The sequence below is a fragment of the Platalea leucorodia genome (assembly GCF_965183815.1).
Source record: "Platalea leucorodia genome assembly, chromosome: 7".
In the NCBI taxonomy this organism is placed as follows: Eukaryota; Metazoa; Chordata; class Aves; order Pelecaniformes; family Threskiornithidae; genus Platalea; species Platalea leucorodia.
Window position 1 is genome coordinate 55328674 of NC_138829.1, and position 18596 is coordinate 55347269.

The window sequence follows — 18596 nt, forward strand, 5'->3', positions numbered from 1 at the left end:
AGTTTGACCCAGCTGGGCTCATTAAAGTGGAAAAATAGTAGGGAAATGGACAGAGGAGGTCCAGATGGATAATTTAATGAAGCTGGGCAATACTTTAGCATTTCCAAATTGGATATAGGTGCCCTGGCAGTGGCGTTAGGGATAAGGAACTGTCTCTAATTATAGGGAGGTATCAGGTGCCTTCACTGCCCCTTTCTCCTTGCAAAAAAAAAAGCCTGGCTTGCCTTGCCTCACGTCTGAGCTTATTTTGCAATGTAATGCTATGGGTTTGGAGGCATGTGTTAAAGTAGGGGATTGCCCAGCAGCTTTTTTTTTTTTAATTTTACTTTTTTTAAACCACAGAAGGCTGAAGGCTCTCTGCTGGATGGAGGGCTGGCTGTTTTAAAACTCTTGGGGTGAAGTCTGGCTCTGAAGCCTGTGGGAATCCCTTTGCCCCTGGATTTTGGAGAGATCTGGCTGTGAGGAAGGCTGGACTGGCTGTCCCAGGGACCATCCTGAGGGCTGCTAAGAGGAGGTTTTGCCAGACCAGCATTGCTGGGGTGGGGTGAAAAAGCACTTCTTCTGGTTGAGGTGGTGCTGGGGCTCCTGCTCCTCTGGAGGAAGGGGGGCAGGGGCACAGCCCAGCCTGCACCCCTGGGGCACCCAACCCCTCTGGGTGTGGGGGGCCCAGGCATCCCCTGGCTGCACCCCACGAGGGGGCGAGCTCTGCTCGGCCTGATTTGTCTGACAGCACCGATAAATCTGCAGCAATGAGGAAAGCGGAGATGTCCAGGCAGAGTTTTGGGGCATGGCAGGGCTTTACCGCTTGCATGGAGCAGGCAGGCATCCCCCAGGGTGGAAATGTCCCCAAGGGAGAGCTGCTGTCAGGGAATAAGATGCACTTTGGGACAGGGTGGTGTCCTGGCCTTGGGATGGAGAGTGGGGACAGCTCAGGGACTGTTTGCAGCCATGCCGCCCCACCATGGGGGTTAAGCCACATGGGCTTTTCCAGGTTTGCTGCAGCCGAAACAGGATGAGTGCTGCTCCTTGGGCACAACTGAGTTAAGCCTGGAGATGTGCAAGGTGTGGGGGGGGATAGTTTGGGAAGGGGGGAGGAAAGAGGGAGTTTTTTCCACCCCCCTGGTCTGGACATCCTCCCTGGACATGTGGGTTTTGTACGGTGTGCTGCTTCAGGGGGTTTCAGGCCTTTCCCAAAATCTGAAAGCCCTTTTTCTAGCAGTAACTGGAAGGGTAGAAGGTATCATGGCTGGCTGCACGGCAGTGAAGTGGTTAACCTCGGTGTGCCCTGGGGATTCTGGGCCCCTCTGTTCTGACCCCCACTGACCCCGCTAACCCAGCCCTGGCTGATGCTCTGCCTTCATCCCCCCTTCGCATCCATCACCCCTGTGACCCATGCGCCTGGCTGCGGGGTCTGTGCAGTGGTTGAGCGGTCTTCTTGCTGCCTCAGGGCTCTCCCCAGAGCTGGGCTTGTTCCCAGCTAGGCACTCATCCAGCCTGGCTACTGCCTCTGTCGGGACACTGACTTGCATCTGGGCAGACCGTCTGGCCAGGAGGTGCTCCGAGGCCTTGTCGGTGCAGCGTTTTCATTGGGAACAGCTTTTTCTTTGGGGGAGTGGGAGTCCTGGCCTGAAAGAAAGTTGTTGCCGAGGCTCCAGAGGGGACCAGTGGCTGCCAGGCTCCTGGGACTCTAATCTAGCTCCGACTGACAGTGCAAACCTGCTGTGGTCCTCAGGGGCTCAGAGGAAATGCTGCAAGGATTTGCTGCTCTCACTTCATCCTCTGCGTGCAGCCCTCCCGGTACAGTCCGGCTACACGAACCTGTCTGGGAAGGACGATGCCCGTTCACCCAGCACAGGCGAGGGAGGGCTCTGCTCTGCCCAAGACAACACCCAGCTTGTGCAGGAGCTTTGATCTCCTGTAGCTGCAGTTCCTGTTCCCTTAATATGAGTGCAAGAAGCTCCTCATCAGACTGTCTTTGGGCTCACTGAGGAGGTGCTTTGGCATCCTTTGAAGCCAAATGCATGAGGAATGGGTTCTCATGGGGTGGCTCTGTTCTCCTCGAGCCCTTCATAAGGAGAAACCTTGAGGATGTACATCAATGAAAAGAAGACACTGGGGTGTATTTGTATGATAGGGACTAAGAGGCCTCTTTACCCAGGTTGTGCTCTGGATCATGGTCAGCAAAAATATGTCCTAGGAGGTGCTGTGCATGCTGGGAAGGCAGCTGTCCTGCATGGCATGACTGCAGTATGATTGGTACTAGGGCAGCACCTACAGTGCCCAACCAAGGTCAGGGTGTCACCGTGGTGGATGTTCTGTAGCTATCCCAATGGCCCACTGCCTCAGGGCAAAGAGGACAGGTTACCTCTACTGTAAGGCCAGACAACTGAGATTGAGATGTTTAGGAAGGGGAAGAGATGCCCTAACCGTAGGACTCACCCACTATGGATTGGGTACCCAGCAGAGGTGGTTTCCTATCGGACCCATGTGACATTTCCCAGACCTTGGCAGGTGTCTTAGGTAACCCAAGGCATCCTCAGTGGCACTTGGCACCTATGTTTAGGCACCTGAATTGGTGCCTGATTTCCCAATATCGCCTAGGAAGCACAGGCCACTGCTGAGATTTGAGCCACACTCTCCTGAGGCATGGCCAGGTATCTCGCAGTCCTCAGCCTGTCTGGGTGCTCCACAGAGGCTCAGTCACGAATGGGTTAACCAGCTCTGCTTGGAGCCTGTATGTGTTTTCCTTGCCAGTGTATCCCTCCTAACACACACCAGATGTGTGAGGCAGCCGCTGGAGTGTCTTAATCCCAGGTTTCGGCACTCAGAGTTGTCTTTCTCACAGGCAGGTCTGCAGCCGCTTTCTGGGGGCTCCACTGCTGCTCGTGCAATGCCTGGGCAGGGAGGCTGGCAGCCCCCATCCTCAGCAGGAGAATTTGCAGCAAGGCAGGACAAAATATCTTCTGTTATTTGCTGCTTTAAACAAGTCACTCCTGGGATGGGCTGCTGGGGCTGGCTATCATGCTGATAGCTCCATCTTGAGTCATATGGGGTGTTAAACCCAGGAGCTACTTGGGTTCACCCTATCTCAGAGGAGCAGTGGTGGTTCATACCAGCCTGGTGTGTCTGATAACTGTCCAGGGACTAAACGGGTAAAGAGGAAAATGCATGAGCAAACCCAGCTGGATTTATTAATGAATGGAAATGGAAGTCAGTGGGCTTCTATTATTAGCTTGATTGGTGATTTGCATCCAGGGGTCTAAAAATTTGGAGCCACCTGGGAGCAACTGGTCTGAGATGTGCAAGATGGTTTATTTGGAGCTCAGTTTATTTGGATTTCTTTTGCTATGGCACAGATGTGTAGGCTCAAATGTTTTTGCTAGTGTACATCAGCACCATCCCACTGTCTGCCATAAAGCTGTGCCAGTTTGCATCAGCTGGAGGTCTTGGGTTCTTTTGCTTACATGCTCATTTTGAAAATAGATCCTTTGCTAGGGATTAATTCTGCATTACCAAGAAGCCTCTCTTCCAGCTCTAGGTATCTGTTGCTTGCTGCAGCTAAATGGACAGTATGTGCAATGTCTTTTATCAAGCCCTTGCCAGACAGTTTGGAAAATATGATCTCTTCTTCTGTGCTTGTGCATGCATGTGCTTTTCTGCTGCAAAAGCAGTTTCCTTTCCAGTGAAAGCTTGCTCTGGAGCCATTAGCATCGACAAACCCTGAACTATTGACAGACCCCAAACAATCATGACTGCCAGCCGTTTGGGAGGGGCAAAGTTCTCCCCCAATAAAATTGATGGCAATAATTATTTCCTCTTAAAATAAGTGCCTCCTTGCAGTTGTCACTTAACTTCACGTAACAGGAGCTGACAGCAGTGTGCCTGAGCTGAGCTGTCCTCAAGAACAGACTAATGTGGTATACAGGCTGTGCACGCCTGCTCTGGTGGGGCCTCTCCTTCCTTGGGATGGCATTTGTCTCTTCTGCTTCTCCACTCCAGTTGCCATCTTCCTGCATACAGCCTTAGCCGCCCCTTGTGCAGAACAGCTCATCTTAACTTTTTGTTGGGCCTCACTTTAGAGCATTAATGACCATCCTCCCCCTTGACGGAGGCACGTGTTGGGCTTCAGGCTTTTTGGATACATGACAATACTTTTGCCTGCCCTTTCATAACAGCTCCCATCTTTTGCCCAGCTCGGTGAGGGAGGCATGGGTGGATATTGGCAAGCTGAGATTAGATGCCTCTCTCCAGGACAAGGCGCAGCTTGAAGTGAGGGTATAGCTTGGAAGCAGGAACTATCGGATGATGCTTGTGAGTTCCTTCTTCCCCATTAGTCTACCCTGACCCCAGCTGGAGTAACCAGCCCTGTAGTGTGAGGCAGGGATTAATGGTTGCTAAAACTGCTTGTGTTGCACAATGCAGTGCTACATCAGAGCCTCAAGCCAGCTGCAGATGAGCTAATAAGTTTATATCGGGCAGAAGCTGTATTTCACTTCTTGAAAGCTGTGCTGTGCTGGTCAGCTGAGCGGCAGGGCTTGGGCACAGGGCCGTACTCACACAGCAATACTATCCTACAAGCCTACAAGTGCGTTGCTTGGCTTTGGGTGATGCTTAAACACATCACACATGCCACTTGGTGAAAGAGGGTGGTGCCCCTATTACAGGTTGTGCCACTCTTACACTAAACATGCGAGATGTCTGAAGGTGTCTTCAGCTGCCCAGTGTCCATCTAATCCACCTAGCCGAAACAAAGGCCACTCCATTTATTTTAAATGGACATTCAAAGTTCAAATTCATCCAGCAGCTTTCCAAACCTCGGTGAGCAAAGACTAGTGATGGGGTAATGTGATGCTGTAAGAAGGCCTTTTTTAGACATTTCCTACAGTGGCTGCTGGGGAGGGGACAGCCTCTTGGCAGCAGTTGCCTATGGCTTATTCATCCTGGCTGGAGTCCTCTGTCCTACTTCTTGGCCCCGTGGCGGAGAGGCATCCCAAAGAGATGGAGCCAGTCTCCTCGGGGCCAATAGTTCTCCTCTTGTCCTGTAATGACCCTCCTGCGTGGGCTGGGAGTGTCTTATCTGCAGCCATTGTTTTGTCTTCCTGTCTCTTTCCCAATGGCTTTGTTGATTTAACCTAATATATAGATATAGTGCATGCTGCAGTAACCAGGCTGGCTCAACGTGCTGGACCAGCTGCATGCCTCCAGGGCTTGGCTGAGTCACTTGGCCTTGGCTCTGGTCTGTAAAACCCGGATGGTAGCTCACCCCAGTGGCTCAGGTGGTATCTCCGCCTGTTTGCACAGCACCTAGCACAACAGGGGCTCTGATCTCCTTTAACCATGCTGGGCTGCCCAGTTAATGCTTACACCACCTCTCCTTGCTTCCCTCCTCCCCCTTTTTTAAATCCAGCTTTCAGATATTCCTTTTGGTTCCTTCTCCCTCGGTCCCCTCATCCTTTGTCCTCGCTTGTGTCACCCCTGGCGCAAAAGCATCTTCTCTTACAAGGCTTGTAAGCTTGCATCGCCCCTCTCACTGAGAGATGAAGCAAACTCTTGGGATTTTAGGTTTACGGATGTACCCATGAAGTGCCCCATAGGGAGGGTCCCTCTTCCATTCTGCGTGATGGTGAGGGGTAGCAGTGGGGTAGAGGAAGAGGGATGCTTCTTCTAGACCCGGCTTCCTCTCATTTCTGCCTCTTTGGATGTCATAGGAAGAAAGTCATTGCTGATCCCAAGCCAAGTACTTCAGACTTAGTATGACACGGTGTTTGTTGACTCTTTGGACACAGCCCACAATTATACATGTTCTTTAAGGTGCTCCTCTGAGTGCGTGGGCCAGGCAAAAGCTCTAAGCCAAGACAGCTCCCGCCTACAGCACCCCCACCCTGAACACCCATGGGGTTACGCGTTGGCTTGGGAATGTCCCCTCCTGACTCATGGCCGGGGCAGAGGAAGGCTTGCCGGGGGGCATCATTGCGACTGGACTCCTTCCCCTGCACCCTGAACTAATTGCACAGATGAGATGCCCTGCCCTCCTGACAGCACACTTCTGGAGCTTGTAACAAGCTGTTCTGGTGTGAAGGAGACAACGTGCTGCTTTTGGCTGCTAGACGCCCTGTTTCCTTGGGATTATCTCTGGCTGCCTGTTTTGGCCAGTGAGTGCTGGCAGAGTAAGCTAGGCTGAGCTAACTGGGAATTAGGGATGAAGGTGAGATGGGCAAACCCTGTCCCTCAGGCTAATCTGTAAACCCCACCATCTACACAGCTGATGTACCAACTGGTGTGCCCCTCTCACTGAACTGGAGCTCCCAGGGGGCTGGGTGAGTGCTGATGTCTGCCAGGCTGGTTTCAAAGTGGGGGTTGCACGTGCATGGTAAAAACAGGTTGGGGAGGTGTTGGGGCAGGGAGAGAGGTTTAGGATGGCAGAGGGAAGGATGTGTCACTTAAAAGCCAAAACAGAGAGACCCCCCCACCTACTCCATCATCCTAGGAGGGCTGCTGGTGGAAGTGCAGGGTCTCCGGCTGAGACAGGGCTGCTTAGTCCTTGCTGAAGAGGCAAGGCTGTTCCTGTGAGAACATCTTCTCTGGGTGGGATCCCACCACCCACAGGCAGGCATGGACCTCTGGAAACCATGCTGGCAGCTGATGGCACCTATAAAGGACTGTCCCTCGAAGCGACTGTACATTGGGGCTTACACTGACAGTGCTTTGCATCTCAGCAATATTGGAGAAAATTGCTTGGGCTGCATTTCTTTGCTAGCAGGAATAGAGTCTTTTTGTTTCTTTTTTTTCCTAGACCATGTGTTAGCCTCCAACTGATTTTGCAACTAGTCCTACATAGCAGAGTGATTGTGTAATTAACGGGAACTGGTGCGGCCGTATCTCTCTGGGACTCCCGCCCTCCTTCCCGCAGCGGTGGAGCCAGGCTCGCTCCCTCCTGGTGTCTCACCTTCTCTGCTTCCCCTGCTGCTGGGAAGAGTTCTGGGAAGCTCCCTGGTGCCCTGCAGCATGTTGCTGGGTGCTCCGGGTATCCCCGCTCGTGTAGCAGGGTGCGGTTTTGCTGCAGGGATTTATGGTGGTTCTTCTAGCTTAAACTGTGCCAAAAAATAACAGATGAATTAATTCTTTGTTTTTCTTCCTGTGTCCGCTGTACTCCTACCCGCTTCCTGGTGGGACCAGGAGGTTTGTTTCTGTGAAAGGATACAAGCAGCTGTGGGACTAATGCTGACCTTACTGTTCTTGGATACATGGTATGAGTCAGACTGATGCACCTGGGCTGGACAGCAAGCAAGGGAGGAGAGGGGACAGAAGGTGCCTCTGTTCTGCGGAGTGATGGTGTGGGATTTCTCCTGCACTGCTCTTTCTCCGTGGTCTCTTAGGCCCCACCTTTGTGCTTTTACATAGTGGGTTTAAATGCTCCCTGCCCCACGGAGACTGGGTTAGTGACTCTGTCAGTGTGTCACTGGGGGTGCACAGCTCCCTCCTCCTTGCAAGCTGTGAGTTTAGAAAGAGGATCCTGCTCTGCTCTCCTCTCCCTGTGGTCCTGCAGGACCCTGCTGATGCCGGAGGAAGGATAAGTTTTTTGTTGTATCTGCTGTCTGTCTTAAAGATGAAAGCCAGGGAGAAGGGCAGGAAACCTTCCCCAGAGGTCGAGTAGCACAGCCACCATGTGAAGGCAGGAGGATTTTCCAGGCAGAGTTCAGTACTGGGAATTTCTCTCCCCAGGAGCAATGCAGAGCTCAGGATGTTGCGATGTAGGGACTCCTTTCCTCACTGCATCACTTCTGGTGTTTCCAAATGATCTTAGCACCTTAGACCAGTAAGACCTAATGTCGTGACCTCTCTCTGGTCCTGGATTTCATCACCCAGCAGGGTTTTTATCCACCCTATTCATCCAAGGCCACCATCTCTGAGACGCAGTCAGTCCTGGGCTTAGGGTGGAAGTCTGCCAAGTCCTTGCAAGAGGAGGAGCTCATGCTGGCATCCTCCAGGAGACAAACTCTGGTGTCAAGGCAAGGCTCTCTTGCTGGGGGAATCAACAGCTTCTCCCCCTGCCCCTTTACGCAGAGGAGCTTGCCTCAAGTAGGTAGTGGTGTGCCATCGCCTCTTCATCTCCCCACACCCAGCAAACTCCTGCCTTCTCTTGGTGACAGTGGCTGCATTCCTCCCTGCCCCTCCTCAGCTCCCTGCGGACTGCCCGGCATCTCTGCCTGAAATAAAAGTGCTGCTGTGATTTCATTCAGCCCCGAGTTGTTGCTGGCCCATGGCTGCTAGCTGTGTCTCTGCCTGCTGGGGCTCCTCCATCTTGCATCCTTGGCTGGCTCGGACCATGGGAGTCACTGGCAGGTTTGGACCGATTCTCTCCAGAAAGAAAACCCTGTAGGTGCATACTTCATTTCAACTCTCTGAGCAATTGTGGTGAAGTCAATAGGAGTGTTCACATGCTTGAACCTAATTACTCCTGTAAGTACTTGCAGGGCTGGGACAGGCTCTTTTTGAGTAAGAGACCTTTTGTGGTGGCTCTCTTGCATCTTCTCACCAAATTTAGAAAGAAAAAAAATGCAGTGTGAAAGCATCTGAGCAGCCCACAGAGTGAGGCCAGCATCAAAGTCTGTGCTTAGTGGTTTTTTGTTGTTCCTGATCACCTAGGGGATGCTTAGTAAATATCTGCAGTAAAAAATAAAGTGTTTTGAAATGAAGAAACAGTGGGGAGGAGGGCAGGCACTTCCTTCTGATCTGGCTTTAATGCACTTCCATTTTATTGAGATTTCTGGGTGTATTTCATGGGCAACTTCCCCATTTCAGCTTACCAGGCGGCAAGAAACACTTCTGCAGAAGTGATTGAAAGGAAACGTGTAAATGAGATGAGAGGGACCGAAAGCAGAAGGAAGGTGAGGGTCTAAGCAGGGTGGTCCCATCATAACTCCTCCTGTACAGCAGAAGATCTCTTCCCCCAAAAAAGCACATGTGGACCAGGAGATGCAGGTTAGGGAAAAAGACTGGTTTCTTTTCCAAGACTGCTTCCATGGTAGCAAGAAGAGCACTCATCTGAATGCATGCCAGACGGGCATTTTGTTTTAGCAGGTGGCAACGTTGTTAGTCCTTCATCAAATGCTCATGCACTTCTTTAATCTCTTGAAATATCAGTGTTTCATGGAGGCAAGTCAGATTTTTTTGCTCTTGCCTAGTTTGATGGCTGGGGAAACTGAGGCACGGGAGAGTCGGTCACTTGAACAGGTGAGGGGGAGGTCTGAGAGCAGAAGCAGGCTGCATGCTGCTTGCCTGTCAGGGGCTGCAGCCCGGTGGCTTCCCTCAGAACGCAGCTGCTATCTCCATCCCAGGAGAACATTTTTCCCTCGTGCGTCGCTTCCCAGCACAAAGCCCCTCTCGCATTAGTCTGGCTCTTGGTTCACCTCCGGGCAGTTGGGGACCGTTTGGAGGTGAGCCCTTCGCAGAAGACTTCTGCTGTGAATGGACCAGGAGTGATTTGCAGCCCACTGAGCGCAAGTTGCCAACCTGGGTTTCTGCTCCCAAGTTGCTTTGTGTAATGAGGAGAGCAGTGGTAAAGGTAGAAAAAACGTGTGTGTGGGGAATATGGGGGGAAGGGATTGAATAAGGGAAGGAGGAGGGGGCTGGAGAAGGTGAAGGAGGGAGAGAAGAGGGTTAAAGCAGAGGAGGGCGAGGGAGAAGCCCCCCTCGCGGGGGAGTGGGGAGCGCCGGGCTTTGTGCTGCGGGACCCGCCGCCGGCTGCGCTCCGAGAGATTCTCCCGTGACACTTCCACGAGGCGGAGGGGGAGGAGGAGGTAGAGGTGGAGGAGACAAGCCGGGGGTGTGGAGCAGGGGGGGCTAGCAGAAACAAAAGGAAACCAGCTGCAGAACTTCCTGAAGGCGGAGAGGGGGGACGCGGGAGCGCGCAGCGCCGGGCGGGCGGGCAGGCGGGCGGGCAGCTGCCTGCGGCGCTGGGGAAGGGGGCGGCAGCCGGGACCCTGCCCGCCACTCAGCCGTGGCCACCATGACCAGCGCGATCCTGAGGAGGAACTCCAGCAAGCAGGGCCTGCAGAACCTCATCAGGTGAGAGCCCACCTGCCCGCCGGGCCAGCCGGCTGCGGCTGGCTGCTGCCCGCGGGTGGAGGGTACCGGGGGGAAGGAAGGAAATTTATTCCGGATCGACCGTCTTCGTGTCCCTTTAAATCAGCTGAATTTCTTCCTCACCCCGGTTCTCCAGCAGACGCGATGCGTTGGAAGGAAGGGAAATAGATACCCCCCCCTCCTCCCCAACAGCAATATGAGAAAAGCAGATTTGAACTTACTGATGGCTTTTCCAGGAGCACACAACTGAAATAACTGAGCACAACTGTACTGTGACACTCACCTGAGCCGGCTGATTTCCTCCCCTCTCTCTATGTGAGGGATGTCTCAGTATGTGTCTTTTTGTGTCCCCTGAGTGCTGGAGGCTTCTGCCTAGAAAAAAGAATTTTTTTTCTAGGAAATGTATGCTGGGCATGCTGTGATGTGCATTTTCAATTCAGAGATCTGTAAAGGGCCAGATCTTCCCAGGGCTGCAAGCTGACATTGCTCTTTTGATTTAATTAATAGCAATAGTGCTTTGAACCTTTCTCTCGGAGTATAATTGCCAGAGCAGGGAGGTGGATGGTTCAGTTGGGTTTATTCCCGTTCGTTTGTCAGCTGGGGCTGAGCCGGGGAGGACAGCTACATTGTCTGCTGGCGCTGGATTTCCCTTCCATGCGGTCACTCTGCTTTTCCCTGGGGGCTGGAAATATTGCTTTTCAGCGGGGGCTGGAAATGCTGCCTTCCTCTATGGGTCTCCAGGACCCTCCTCTGGCCGCCAGTGCTGGGGGAGCTTATTCTGTGCCATGCTGATGGCTCTGACCGGGCAGAAGAGACGCACTCCTCACCTCTTTATATTTAATTGAGCAGCTGGATGGGTGAGAGATGGAATTAGGGACTTCTGGACTCACATCCCACCTCTTGGCTCCCTTGTGCTTGCCAGTGCCTGGTGCTGTCCAGCTGGGATGTAGAAGGTGTCAAGGTGGGGGCATGAGGGTTATTTGGACAGGCATTTTCCAGTCAGCTTGGGATTTCCCTGGCTGGTGATGCAGCCTCTAAACCTCACGCCTCCAATGAGTTTCTTGCCTTGGAAGGGAAACTGGCTCCTACAGCCATCCAGTCCCTCCCGCCTTCTCCTGGGGCCCGTTCTGGACCCAGGGGAGTGGGCAGAAAAGCTCCCACTGGTTGCACGGACCCCTGGGATGGGAAGCTGGCAGGAGGAGCTGACTCCTCTCTGTTCATCCCCTGTTTGGCCCATTGTGCTCTTTCCCTGGTCTCAACCCAGAGGGACTGGGATCTTGGTTACAGATCCCTGTTTCAGGACAGGGCTTGGTCAGGGGCTTGCAAGGGGTACGGAAACCTCCATGTGGGTGTGCAGCAGGCAAGGGTGGGCTCAGATTTGGCGCCAGCTGGTACTGAGGAGGGCCAGGCAAGTGAATCGGGGTGGGAAACACCTGTGCACAGCTGTGTGGCAACTTATATTGCAGGATGGTAGATGAGGGCGGAGGCACACAGAAAAGGGGTGTCCAAAGAGCTGTCCTTGGCACAGCCCAAGCCAGAGGTGTTTTCCTGTCCTTAATGGTGTCTCCAAGTTCCTCCTGCTGTGGATAAGGGACTTTTGGTGCCCTAGAGACTCACAGGGGCTTTTGCCAGAGGAACTCTGGGATGACATTTGTCCTGCGTAGTGTTATCACGTTTAACCTGGCTGAGGTTTGGCTTTGTGGCTGTGTTTTCCAGTCCTGCTTACAGATGAGGAGGGAGGTGGGGTGTGAAGGTGTGTGAGGGATTTCATCCATGGTTTACACCCAGATAACCCCACTAATGCTCACAGGAGTTAACAGGAGAATAGGCAGGATCTCCTCCGTGCACAGCACAGCCTGTTTTGCAGTTGTGTTTTCTCCCAGAGCAGTTTCCCCCCTGAGCCTGACCATGGGGCTGGCTCTGCAAGCCCTGCCAGTCTGGGTGCCAGCACAAGCTCCTTCAGTCAGTGAATGGCTTGAGGCTTCTGACTTGAAGATATATTGCTGTCAAGATTGCCTTGCTCTACTTTTATCTGTCCCAAGGTGACTGCAGGCAGAGCAGTTACACTGTGTAGGTCCTAGGCTCTCCTGATGTGCCCGAGTGCATCAGTGACCTGGAGCACAAGAGTGAAAACGGCTGCTCAGAGCCATATTCACAAGCACTGGGGATTTTGGTGTAATGCCAAGATTTACCCAGCTGCTCCTGCTGCAGAGCATCAGCAGGAATAACCAGGGAATTACCTTCTCTGAGCATTGCTCAGCCAAGGGAGCTGCTTGCCAGGCTGTCCTACAGCTGGGTTAAGGCATCCTGAGCTGAAACCAGTGTAAAAGCCTCATGGATTTTGGGTTGAAGAACTGAGTCCCAATGCTTAAGCATCCAGCCTTGTGCTTGAGACAAAACCCCAGCATTTCAGACACAGTAGCCCAGCCCACATGCGGAGCAGGAGTGCCTGGCTGCCATCACCCAAACATTGATCCCAGGAGCCAAATTTGTGTGAAATGGCTTTTCCACAGACTGTGCTGACACTTTTAGCCCACGCTGGGTTTCAGGGTGGGTTGATGTGCTCGAGAGCACATCATGGGCCATGTCAGAGGCACCACAGGCTGAAGCGCTGAGTCAGCACTCTGGGAAACATCCTTCACCTTTTCCCAGCCTGGATGGAGGTGGGCTGGAAAGATTAGCCCTCCTTGTTCATCGCCGGCTGCCAGCAGCGGGACACGCGGCTTTGCAGGAGCGTGCCATTTACATCTGAAAGGCTGGAGGCTGAAAAGAGCCCAGGGTTATGCCTTGGACAGCAGAGCAGGAGTGGCTGAGTAATTACCTGGGAAAGGCATAGGGAAGAATGGGCAATTGCAGGGTTATCTACCTCCCCTCCTTTGCCCCGTGTGCCCGGGCACTCCCCTCATCTGGCATAGTCTCTCTATCGGGATATCCCTGTGGAAAGATTTTTCCCTTTGTGGCACGTTGACAGCGGTAATCCCTCACACGCCTGCAAGACTTTGTATTTTTTAAAGTCCTCTCCAAACATGAGTCGCTTGATCTTGTTATCGTGGTCTATTTTTCCTTATCCTTCTAATGAATTCCTATAAATAAGATAGGGATCCAGCGCCTGTCATGTCGATTCATTCAGTTCATTATCTGCTCCTGCTGGAATTTTACTCTCCCTCTATTGAGCCTCAAGTGTTTCACAAAAGAATATGGCTGTTTAATTAACCTACAAATCAGCCTCTCTGTAAATCAGCCGTGCCGCTCCTCAAAACTGGATTATCGGGCCTCTCGGTTGACACCGCTCCCACTAAGTGCTGCGGTGGCTTGCTGCAGTCACCTCCCCATAGCCAGGCTGTTGGTGCCTGCCTGGGGTGTGCAGCTGTGGGGTGAAGTGTGAGTAGGGATGGATGTGCGTTAGAAGAGCTGCCGCTCTCCTCTCAGCTGGCTTGGTTTTTATCCAGCATGTGGGTGAATCCTGGGTGTCATTAGGAAGTGAGCTGTGATCTATTCTTGGGGAGAAAGGACAGTTTTCTTGCACACTGCTTGCACATTTCCTAGCACAACGGGGGACCTGGCCCAGAACAGGGGCTCCAAAGCATGGCTGCTGCACAGGCAACAAATAAATGAGTGTCTATAATTACATGTTTTTGCAATGCCATAGAGTCTGAAGTACAAATAATGCTATAGGGAAGGGGGACCAAATCTTGAGGATGAAAAAGCTCAGGGGAAGAAAACAAGTCAGAAAATTAGATTGGGTGATAAACCTAATTATTTCCTCTGTAGGATGGGACTTCTGCTTCTTTCTCTTCTGTGGAGTCATTAACATGGGAAGCCAAAATGAGATCTGCAGTCATGCTTGCACGCCCCTGTGTTTTGGCCCGCCATACATGATGAGACGCTTTCTGCCTCCAGCCGATGCCAGCACTTGTGATCCTGGTGCCCACAAGGCAGCTGCACAGTCCCTTCTTTCTCCCTGCAATGTGCTGCTGCATCGTTGAGCAACGTCCTGGCGATGCTCAGAGTCCCCCAGCATTAGGGGTAGCTTTAAAATTCCCTGAACTCCTTGAATTTTGGTGTATGTCAGGAGTGTAATATTTAGTTTGATGGGGATCCAGGGGCTTTGCCCACCTCTGTGGCATGCCTTCCTTTCCGCCTGCATGCGATGTTTCCTGGAGCTTGCCAGGATGTGTCTCAGCAGGGAAGATGCTACTCCAGTATTTCTGTCTTGACCTCCCGAGCGCTGAGCTGGGAACAAGAAGCTTGAAGCGCCTGGGAGGGCTGGATGGTGCTTTGAAGGGGCAGGCCATTTTTTTGGAGGGTGGTTGATGCCAGGACATGGCCTGGGCATGGTTTGTTGCCTGAGAGGTAGCAGTTACTGCCTCTGAGGGCTATTGCAGCATCTCTTTACTCCACCTCCCCAGGTTGTGGATAGGTAGGGGGAGTGAGGAAAGCTTGCCATGAAGTGGGGCAGCTCTTTAGGGGGAGACAGGGAAAATGAACGTGCAGGAACGAGCCAGTAGCAGTGCTGCTGTGTGGGGAGAGGAGGGAGGGATGCTGGCATGGGGACAGTGGGGGGGACAAGGGCCTTCATCAGTGCAATTCATACTTTGTAATGCTGCCTCAACCTTTCACCAGGAGCCTATGGTCCCTGCAGGGCTTACCCACCACAGTGCTCCCCTTCCCGAATCCTCCCTATTTTGATGTTTTTATCAGTGGCCTTTTTTTTATCCCTCTGTGTCCCATTGCCAGGGCCAGGGCAGAGCTGATGGGACCTTTGCGAGCCCCACAAGAGGAGGGTGGATGGGAAAGGAGAGGCAACCAGATGCTGCTGGTGGGGAGGAGCAGCCAGGCTCCTTTGGGCCAGACTGATTCCTCGGCAGCAGGGCATGCCCTGGGGGCTTTCCACATCCTAGCATTGCTCGTGATGCCAGCTGCTTGCAAAGTGATGTCACCGTATTTTGCAAGCCAGGAGGGACCTGGGGCTTTGCAGCCCAGCTGGGCCCTGGGGCAGGGTGGGGGTAAGGAGCCAAGCTGGTTCATGGTGGGCACCCCATCCCTGGGTGCTTTGTGGGATGCCCTCCCTCTGCTTTCACCCCAAGGAGGGCAGCTCATCCTTCTCTCTCCAGTGGCAGCAGCTCATCCATCCCCTCTGAGTACCCTGTGGATCCATTCCCAGATTTTCCCAGCCCTGGGGCTTGTGTCATCAGGAGCACTCCGCCTACCATTGACTTTTCCCAGAAGCCAGCTGATGGTCTTTGTTTGCTTTTAGACTTGCTTGTCTCAGACTTTTACCTGCTCTCAAGCAATTGGATATTCAGGGCCTGAACTTGAGCCCATGGAAATTTTGGGGAACTGTAGTGAGCCTCTGAGCCCCTCGGGGCTGCAGCTGCAGGTTATCCACATCCTCTGGTGAGGTGGATAAGGACCACCGCACGTGTCTGAGCATGGTTCAGCTGGAAAGGGCACTGGACGGGGACACTGGGGTCTGAGGCTTTGCAGCTGGGATGGTGTGTGAGAACAAATTTTCACCTTCCAGACTCTTTTTTTTTTTCCTTCTCCCACCATTGGTATGACTTCACTCATTCAATTGCATGGGAGTTGCAATCAGTATTTTGGGGCAAAGACTGGTTTTTCTCATGAACACATGCTGCCTTAGCGCAGCAGGGACCGAGGGCTTGCTGCTGACTCCAGTTCCTGTTGCAGCACAACTCATCAGCAATGGCCATAAACGAAGAGAGCCTCAACTCTCCCAGGGAGCGGAGCAGCACATTCCCACGGCCTCCCTGCTGCCTCCGGCCAGTGCACGGGTAGCAAACTCCCTCCTGCTGCCGGGGGCTGCAGGGGTTGGGGGGACTGCGTCGCCCTGAGGGCTGCAGAATGAAGGACTCGTGGCCAAGCCAGTGGTGCTATAAAAAGCAGCATGCGTGGTACAAATCTCACTCTTAATCCAGGGCTTGAAGCAGGGGTAAGGGTATTGCTCGCCTCCCTAAGCTCAGACTTGTTTTCCAGCCTGAGTGTATTGAAGAGGATGCTGGCTGACTGTGGCCAAGGCAGGGAAGCTACGAAGGCTTGCTTCCCTTTGAGAGAGGGGAAAATTAAAATACAAAAGTTGGGTAAGCCAGTCCAAACCTCTCTGACAAGTCTTATTTTCTCCTCTGGCATGCTTCTCCTTTGCAAAAACAGAGACCAGACTTCCTGCTCTTTAGAAAAAACCTCTGATTTCTTGAACCTTAGGGCCGAGATGGAGATACCGTGAGAAAGGGCCGTGGTTCGAGGTCGTACATGGCACCAATTTCTCACACCTACTGAATACCATGGAGCGCGGGGAGGGCTCGAACTCCAGCCCTTTCCTCCCTCCCGCCAAATTCCTGACCGGTGATGTTAATACATTACTGCACCAGCCTATGTGTGTGCTAAGGACCCATGGTCCTGGGGGTGCAATCCATCATCTTGCAAGGGATTCATTGGGATTCTGTCTGCCATGATTAAAACCAATAATAATAAAAACAAGCAGTCGTTCCCATCGGCTGCCTTGTGCCTCTATGAGTGGCCTGTGCATCACCCATGGCATCTGGAAGTGCAGACCATCCCATGTGCCTTTCTGGAGCCGCCGTCCTGTGAGAGGCAGGAGGGGACAGATGAGGCTCATGCTGAAGGACTGGTCCTGCCCACGTCCCTCCTCTGAGGTCTGCTCCTGCCATTTGCCACCAGCTTTCTCAAATGTCTCTCGTTTTGCTTGTGGAAGCTGTAAATTACCAGCTTCGGGCTTTCCCTGCCCGTCACACCACAGTGACAGGTCAATCTCGGCAGGGAATAGGCTAAACCAGGCAGAGTTTTATACCTGGCATATGTGGATGCATGGCTGTACATCTGCACATCCTTCTTTGGGCAGAAATGGGATGTGCTTTTGTGGAGAAAACCCAAGATACATTTAAAAAGGAAGAGTTGCTTTTATTTTTAAGGGGAAGATAGGTCTCTGCTGTGCTGCATGTGGTTTTTCTTCCATTTCTGCTCAATGAAAGTTTGGGCCGTATCATATTCTGTTCAGATGCCTTGGCGTGTCCTCATTGCCCCATGCGTGATGCCTTTCTGCACCCCCTCCAGCGGGTTGGTGGGGACAGACTCTGTGGCTGCCCCTGGGTGTGAAGCAGCTCTACCCTGCTATTCGCATCTTGAAGGCGAGCTGTGATTTATAGGAGGAACAGGGAGACGTGGCTGAGATGGTGCAGCTATGGGTGGGGTGGGGAAGCTTGGTATGAGAAAAAGGCTGAGGGTGAAGCATATATACACATTTTTTTCCTCTCCCCCCTGCCCCCCTTCTTGTTCAAACTCTGTAGCCTGGACTCTGAACGGAGCAATGCAGCTGAGGAATTACATGAATGTATGGGAGGGAGAGGATTGTGCAGCATCTCTGGCTGCCTTTGACTGACAAGCCGATCTTTCAGAGCTAGGATAACCATCTCCCCCGAGACTAGGCTGCAATAAACTCCAGGCTGTGACATAATAGTTTTTGATTTTATTTCTTTTTCCAGTCTCCCTGTATCGTACTGCTATCTACACCCCCTTCCTTATCCAGTGAGATGATTACCCAACTGTAGTCTTTGCTATCAAGCCGCATTTCTCCTAAGCCACAGAAACCCATCCATCAAGAAGCGTAACTGTTGTCTGCTGTCTGACTCAGTGATGGCCGTACTGTAGATGCTTTGCCAGCCCATGTCGCTGGTGTCAACAGCCATGGTTGCTGGCATTCAGCAGCAGCCTGTTGGCAGAGCAGTAATCAGGGGGTCGGGATGCCAGCTGGACTTCTGCTCCATTCCCTACATTCAGGTTTCTGAAGGTGTCTTGATACGTGGAGGTAAACCTGGGTCTTAGAGGGATCTTTGGAAAGGGCTGAGATGCTGAACTCTCTGATGCCTAACACTGGTGCCCGCAGTGTGCAGCATCCCTTGGGACACTGATTTGAGCCAGGTCATAAATGGTTTCCAGGGATGGAGAGAAACAGCCGTGGCAGTATGACAGCGCGTGGCATGCAAATGTCCTCAGCCATGACTTCTGCAGTGGCCTGATGCTAGTTGTCCTGAATCACGTGAGTGGAGGCATTATCTGGCTATTTCAGCATACTTGACTCAGTCACACAGATCCATTATATGCTGTTTACAAGAGATTAATAAGTGATTAATTTGTTGGTGGAAGGTCAAATGGGTGAGGGAGTTGCTCTGTTGAAGCCTTTTGAGGTTGTCCTCTTCTATTTCATGTGATGGGGTGACCTGCACATCTCAGCACCCCTGCCAATCATGTCTGGGCACTTTATAAATGGGTGATAAATGCAATATGAAATAAAGCCTGGCAGCTTTGCTTGGCAGCAGGATGAACTTGTTGACAGTCCTAGGTCATATTTTGGTTTATGTTGCTTAGCCAACTTTGGTAGCTGGTTGCTGGATGGCAGTGAGAGAACGTTGCCCTGAGCATGCTGAGGGATCTCTCTCCCTGATGGGCAGCAGGGCACTGATATTGTATCTGGC

At 52.5% G+C, this 18596-nt stretch overlaps 1 protein-coding gene across 2 annotated transcripts in view; it reads left to right on the forward strand.

Moving 5' to 3' along the window:
- The window catches only part of LSP1 (lymphocyte specific protein 1), a 51160-nt gene that overhangs the window by 2972 nt on the left and 29592 nt on the right, over positions 1–18596 (forward strand). The window contains exon 1 of one of the 2 annotated variants that reach the window (XM_082318292.1): positions 9971–10068. The exons of the other annotated variant lie outside the window; for it this stretch is intronic. Coding sequence (XP_082174418.1) covers positions 10010–10068 — 59 coding nt within the window. The 5' untranslated portion in view covers positions 9971–10009. Of the gene's footprint in view, positions 1–9970; positions 10069–18596 lie in introns of those variants that run through there. 2 annotated transcript variants of the gene reach the window in all.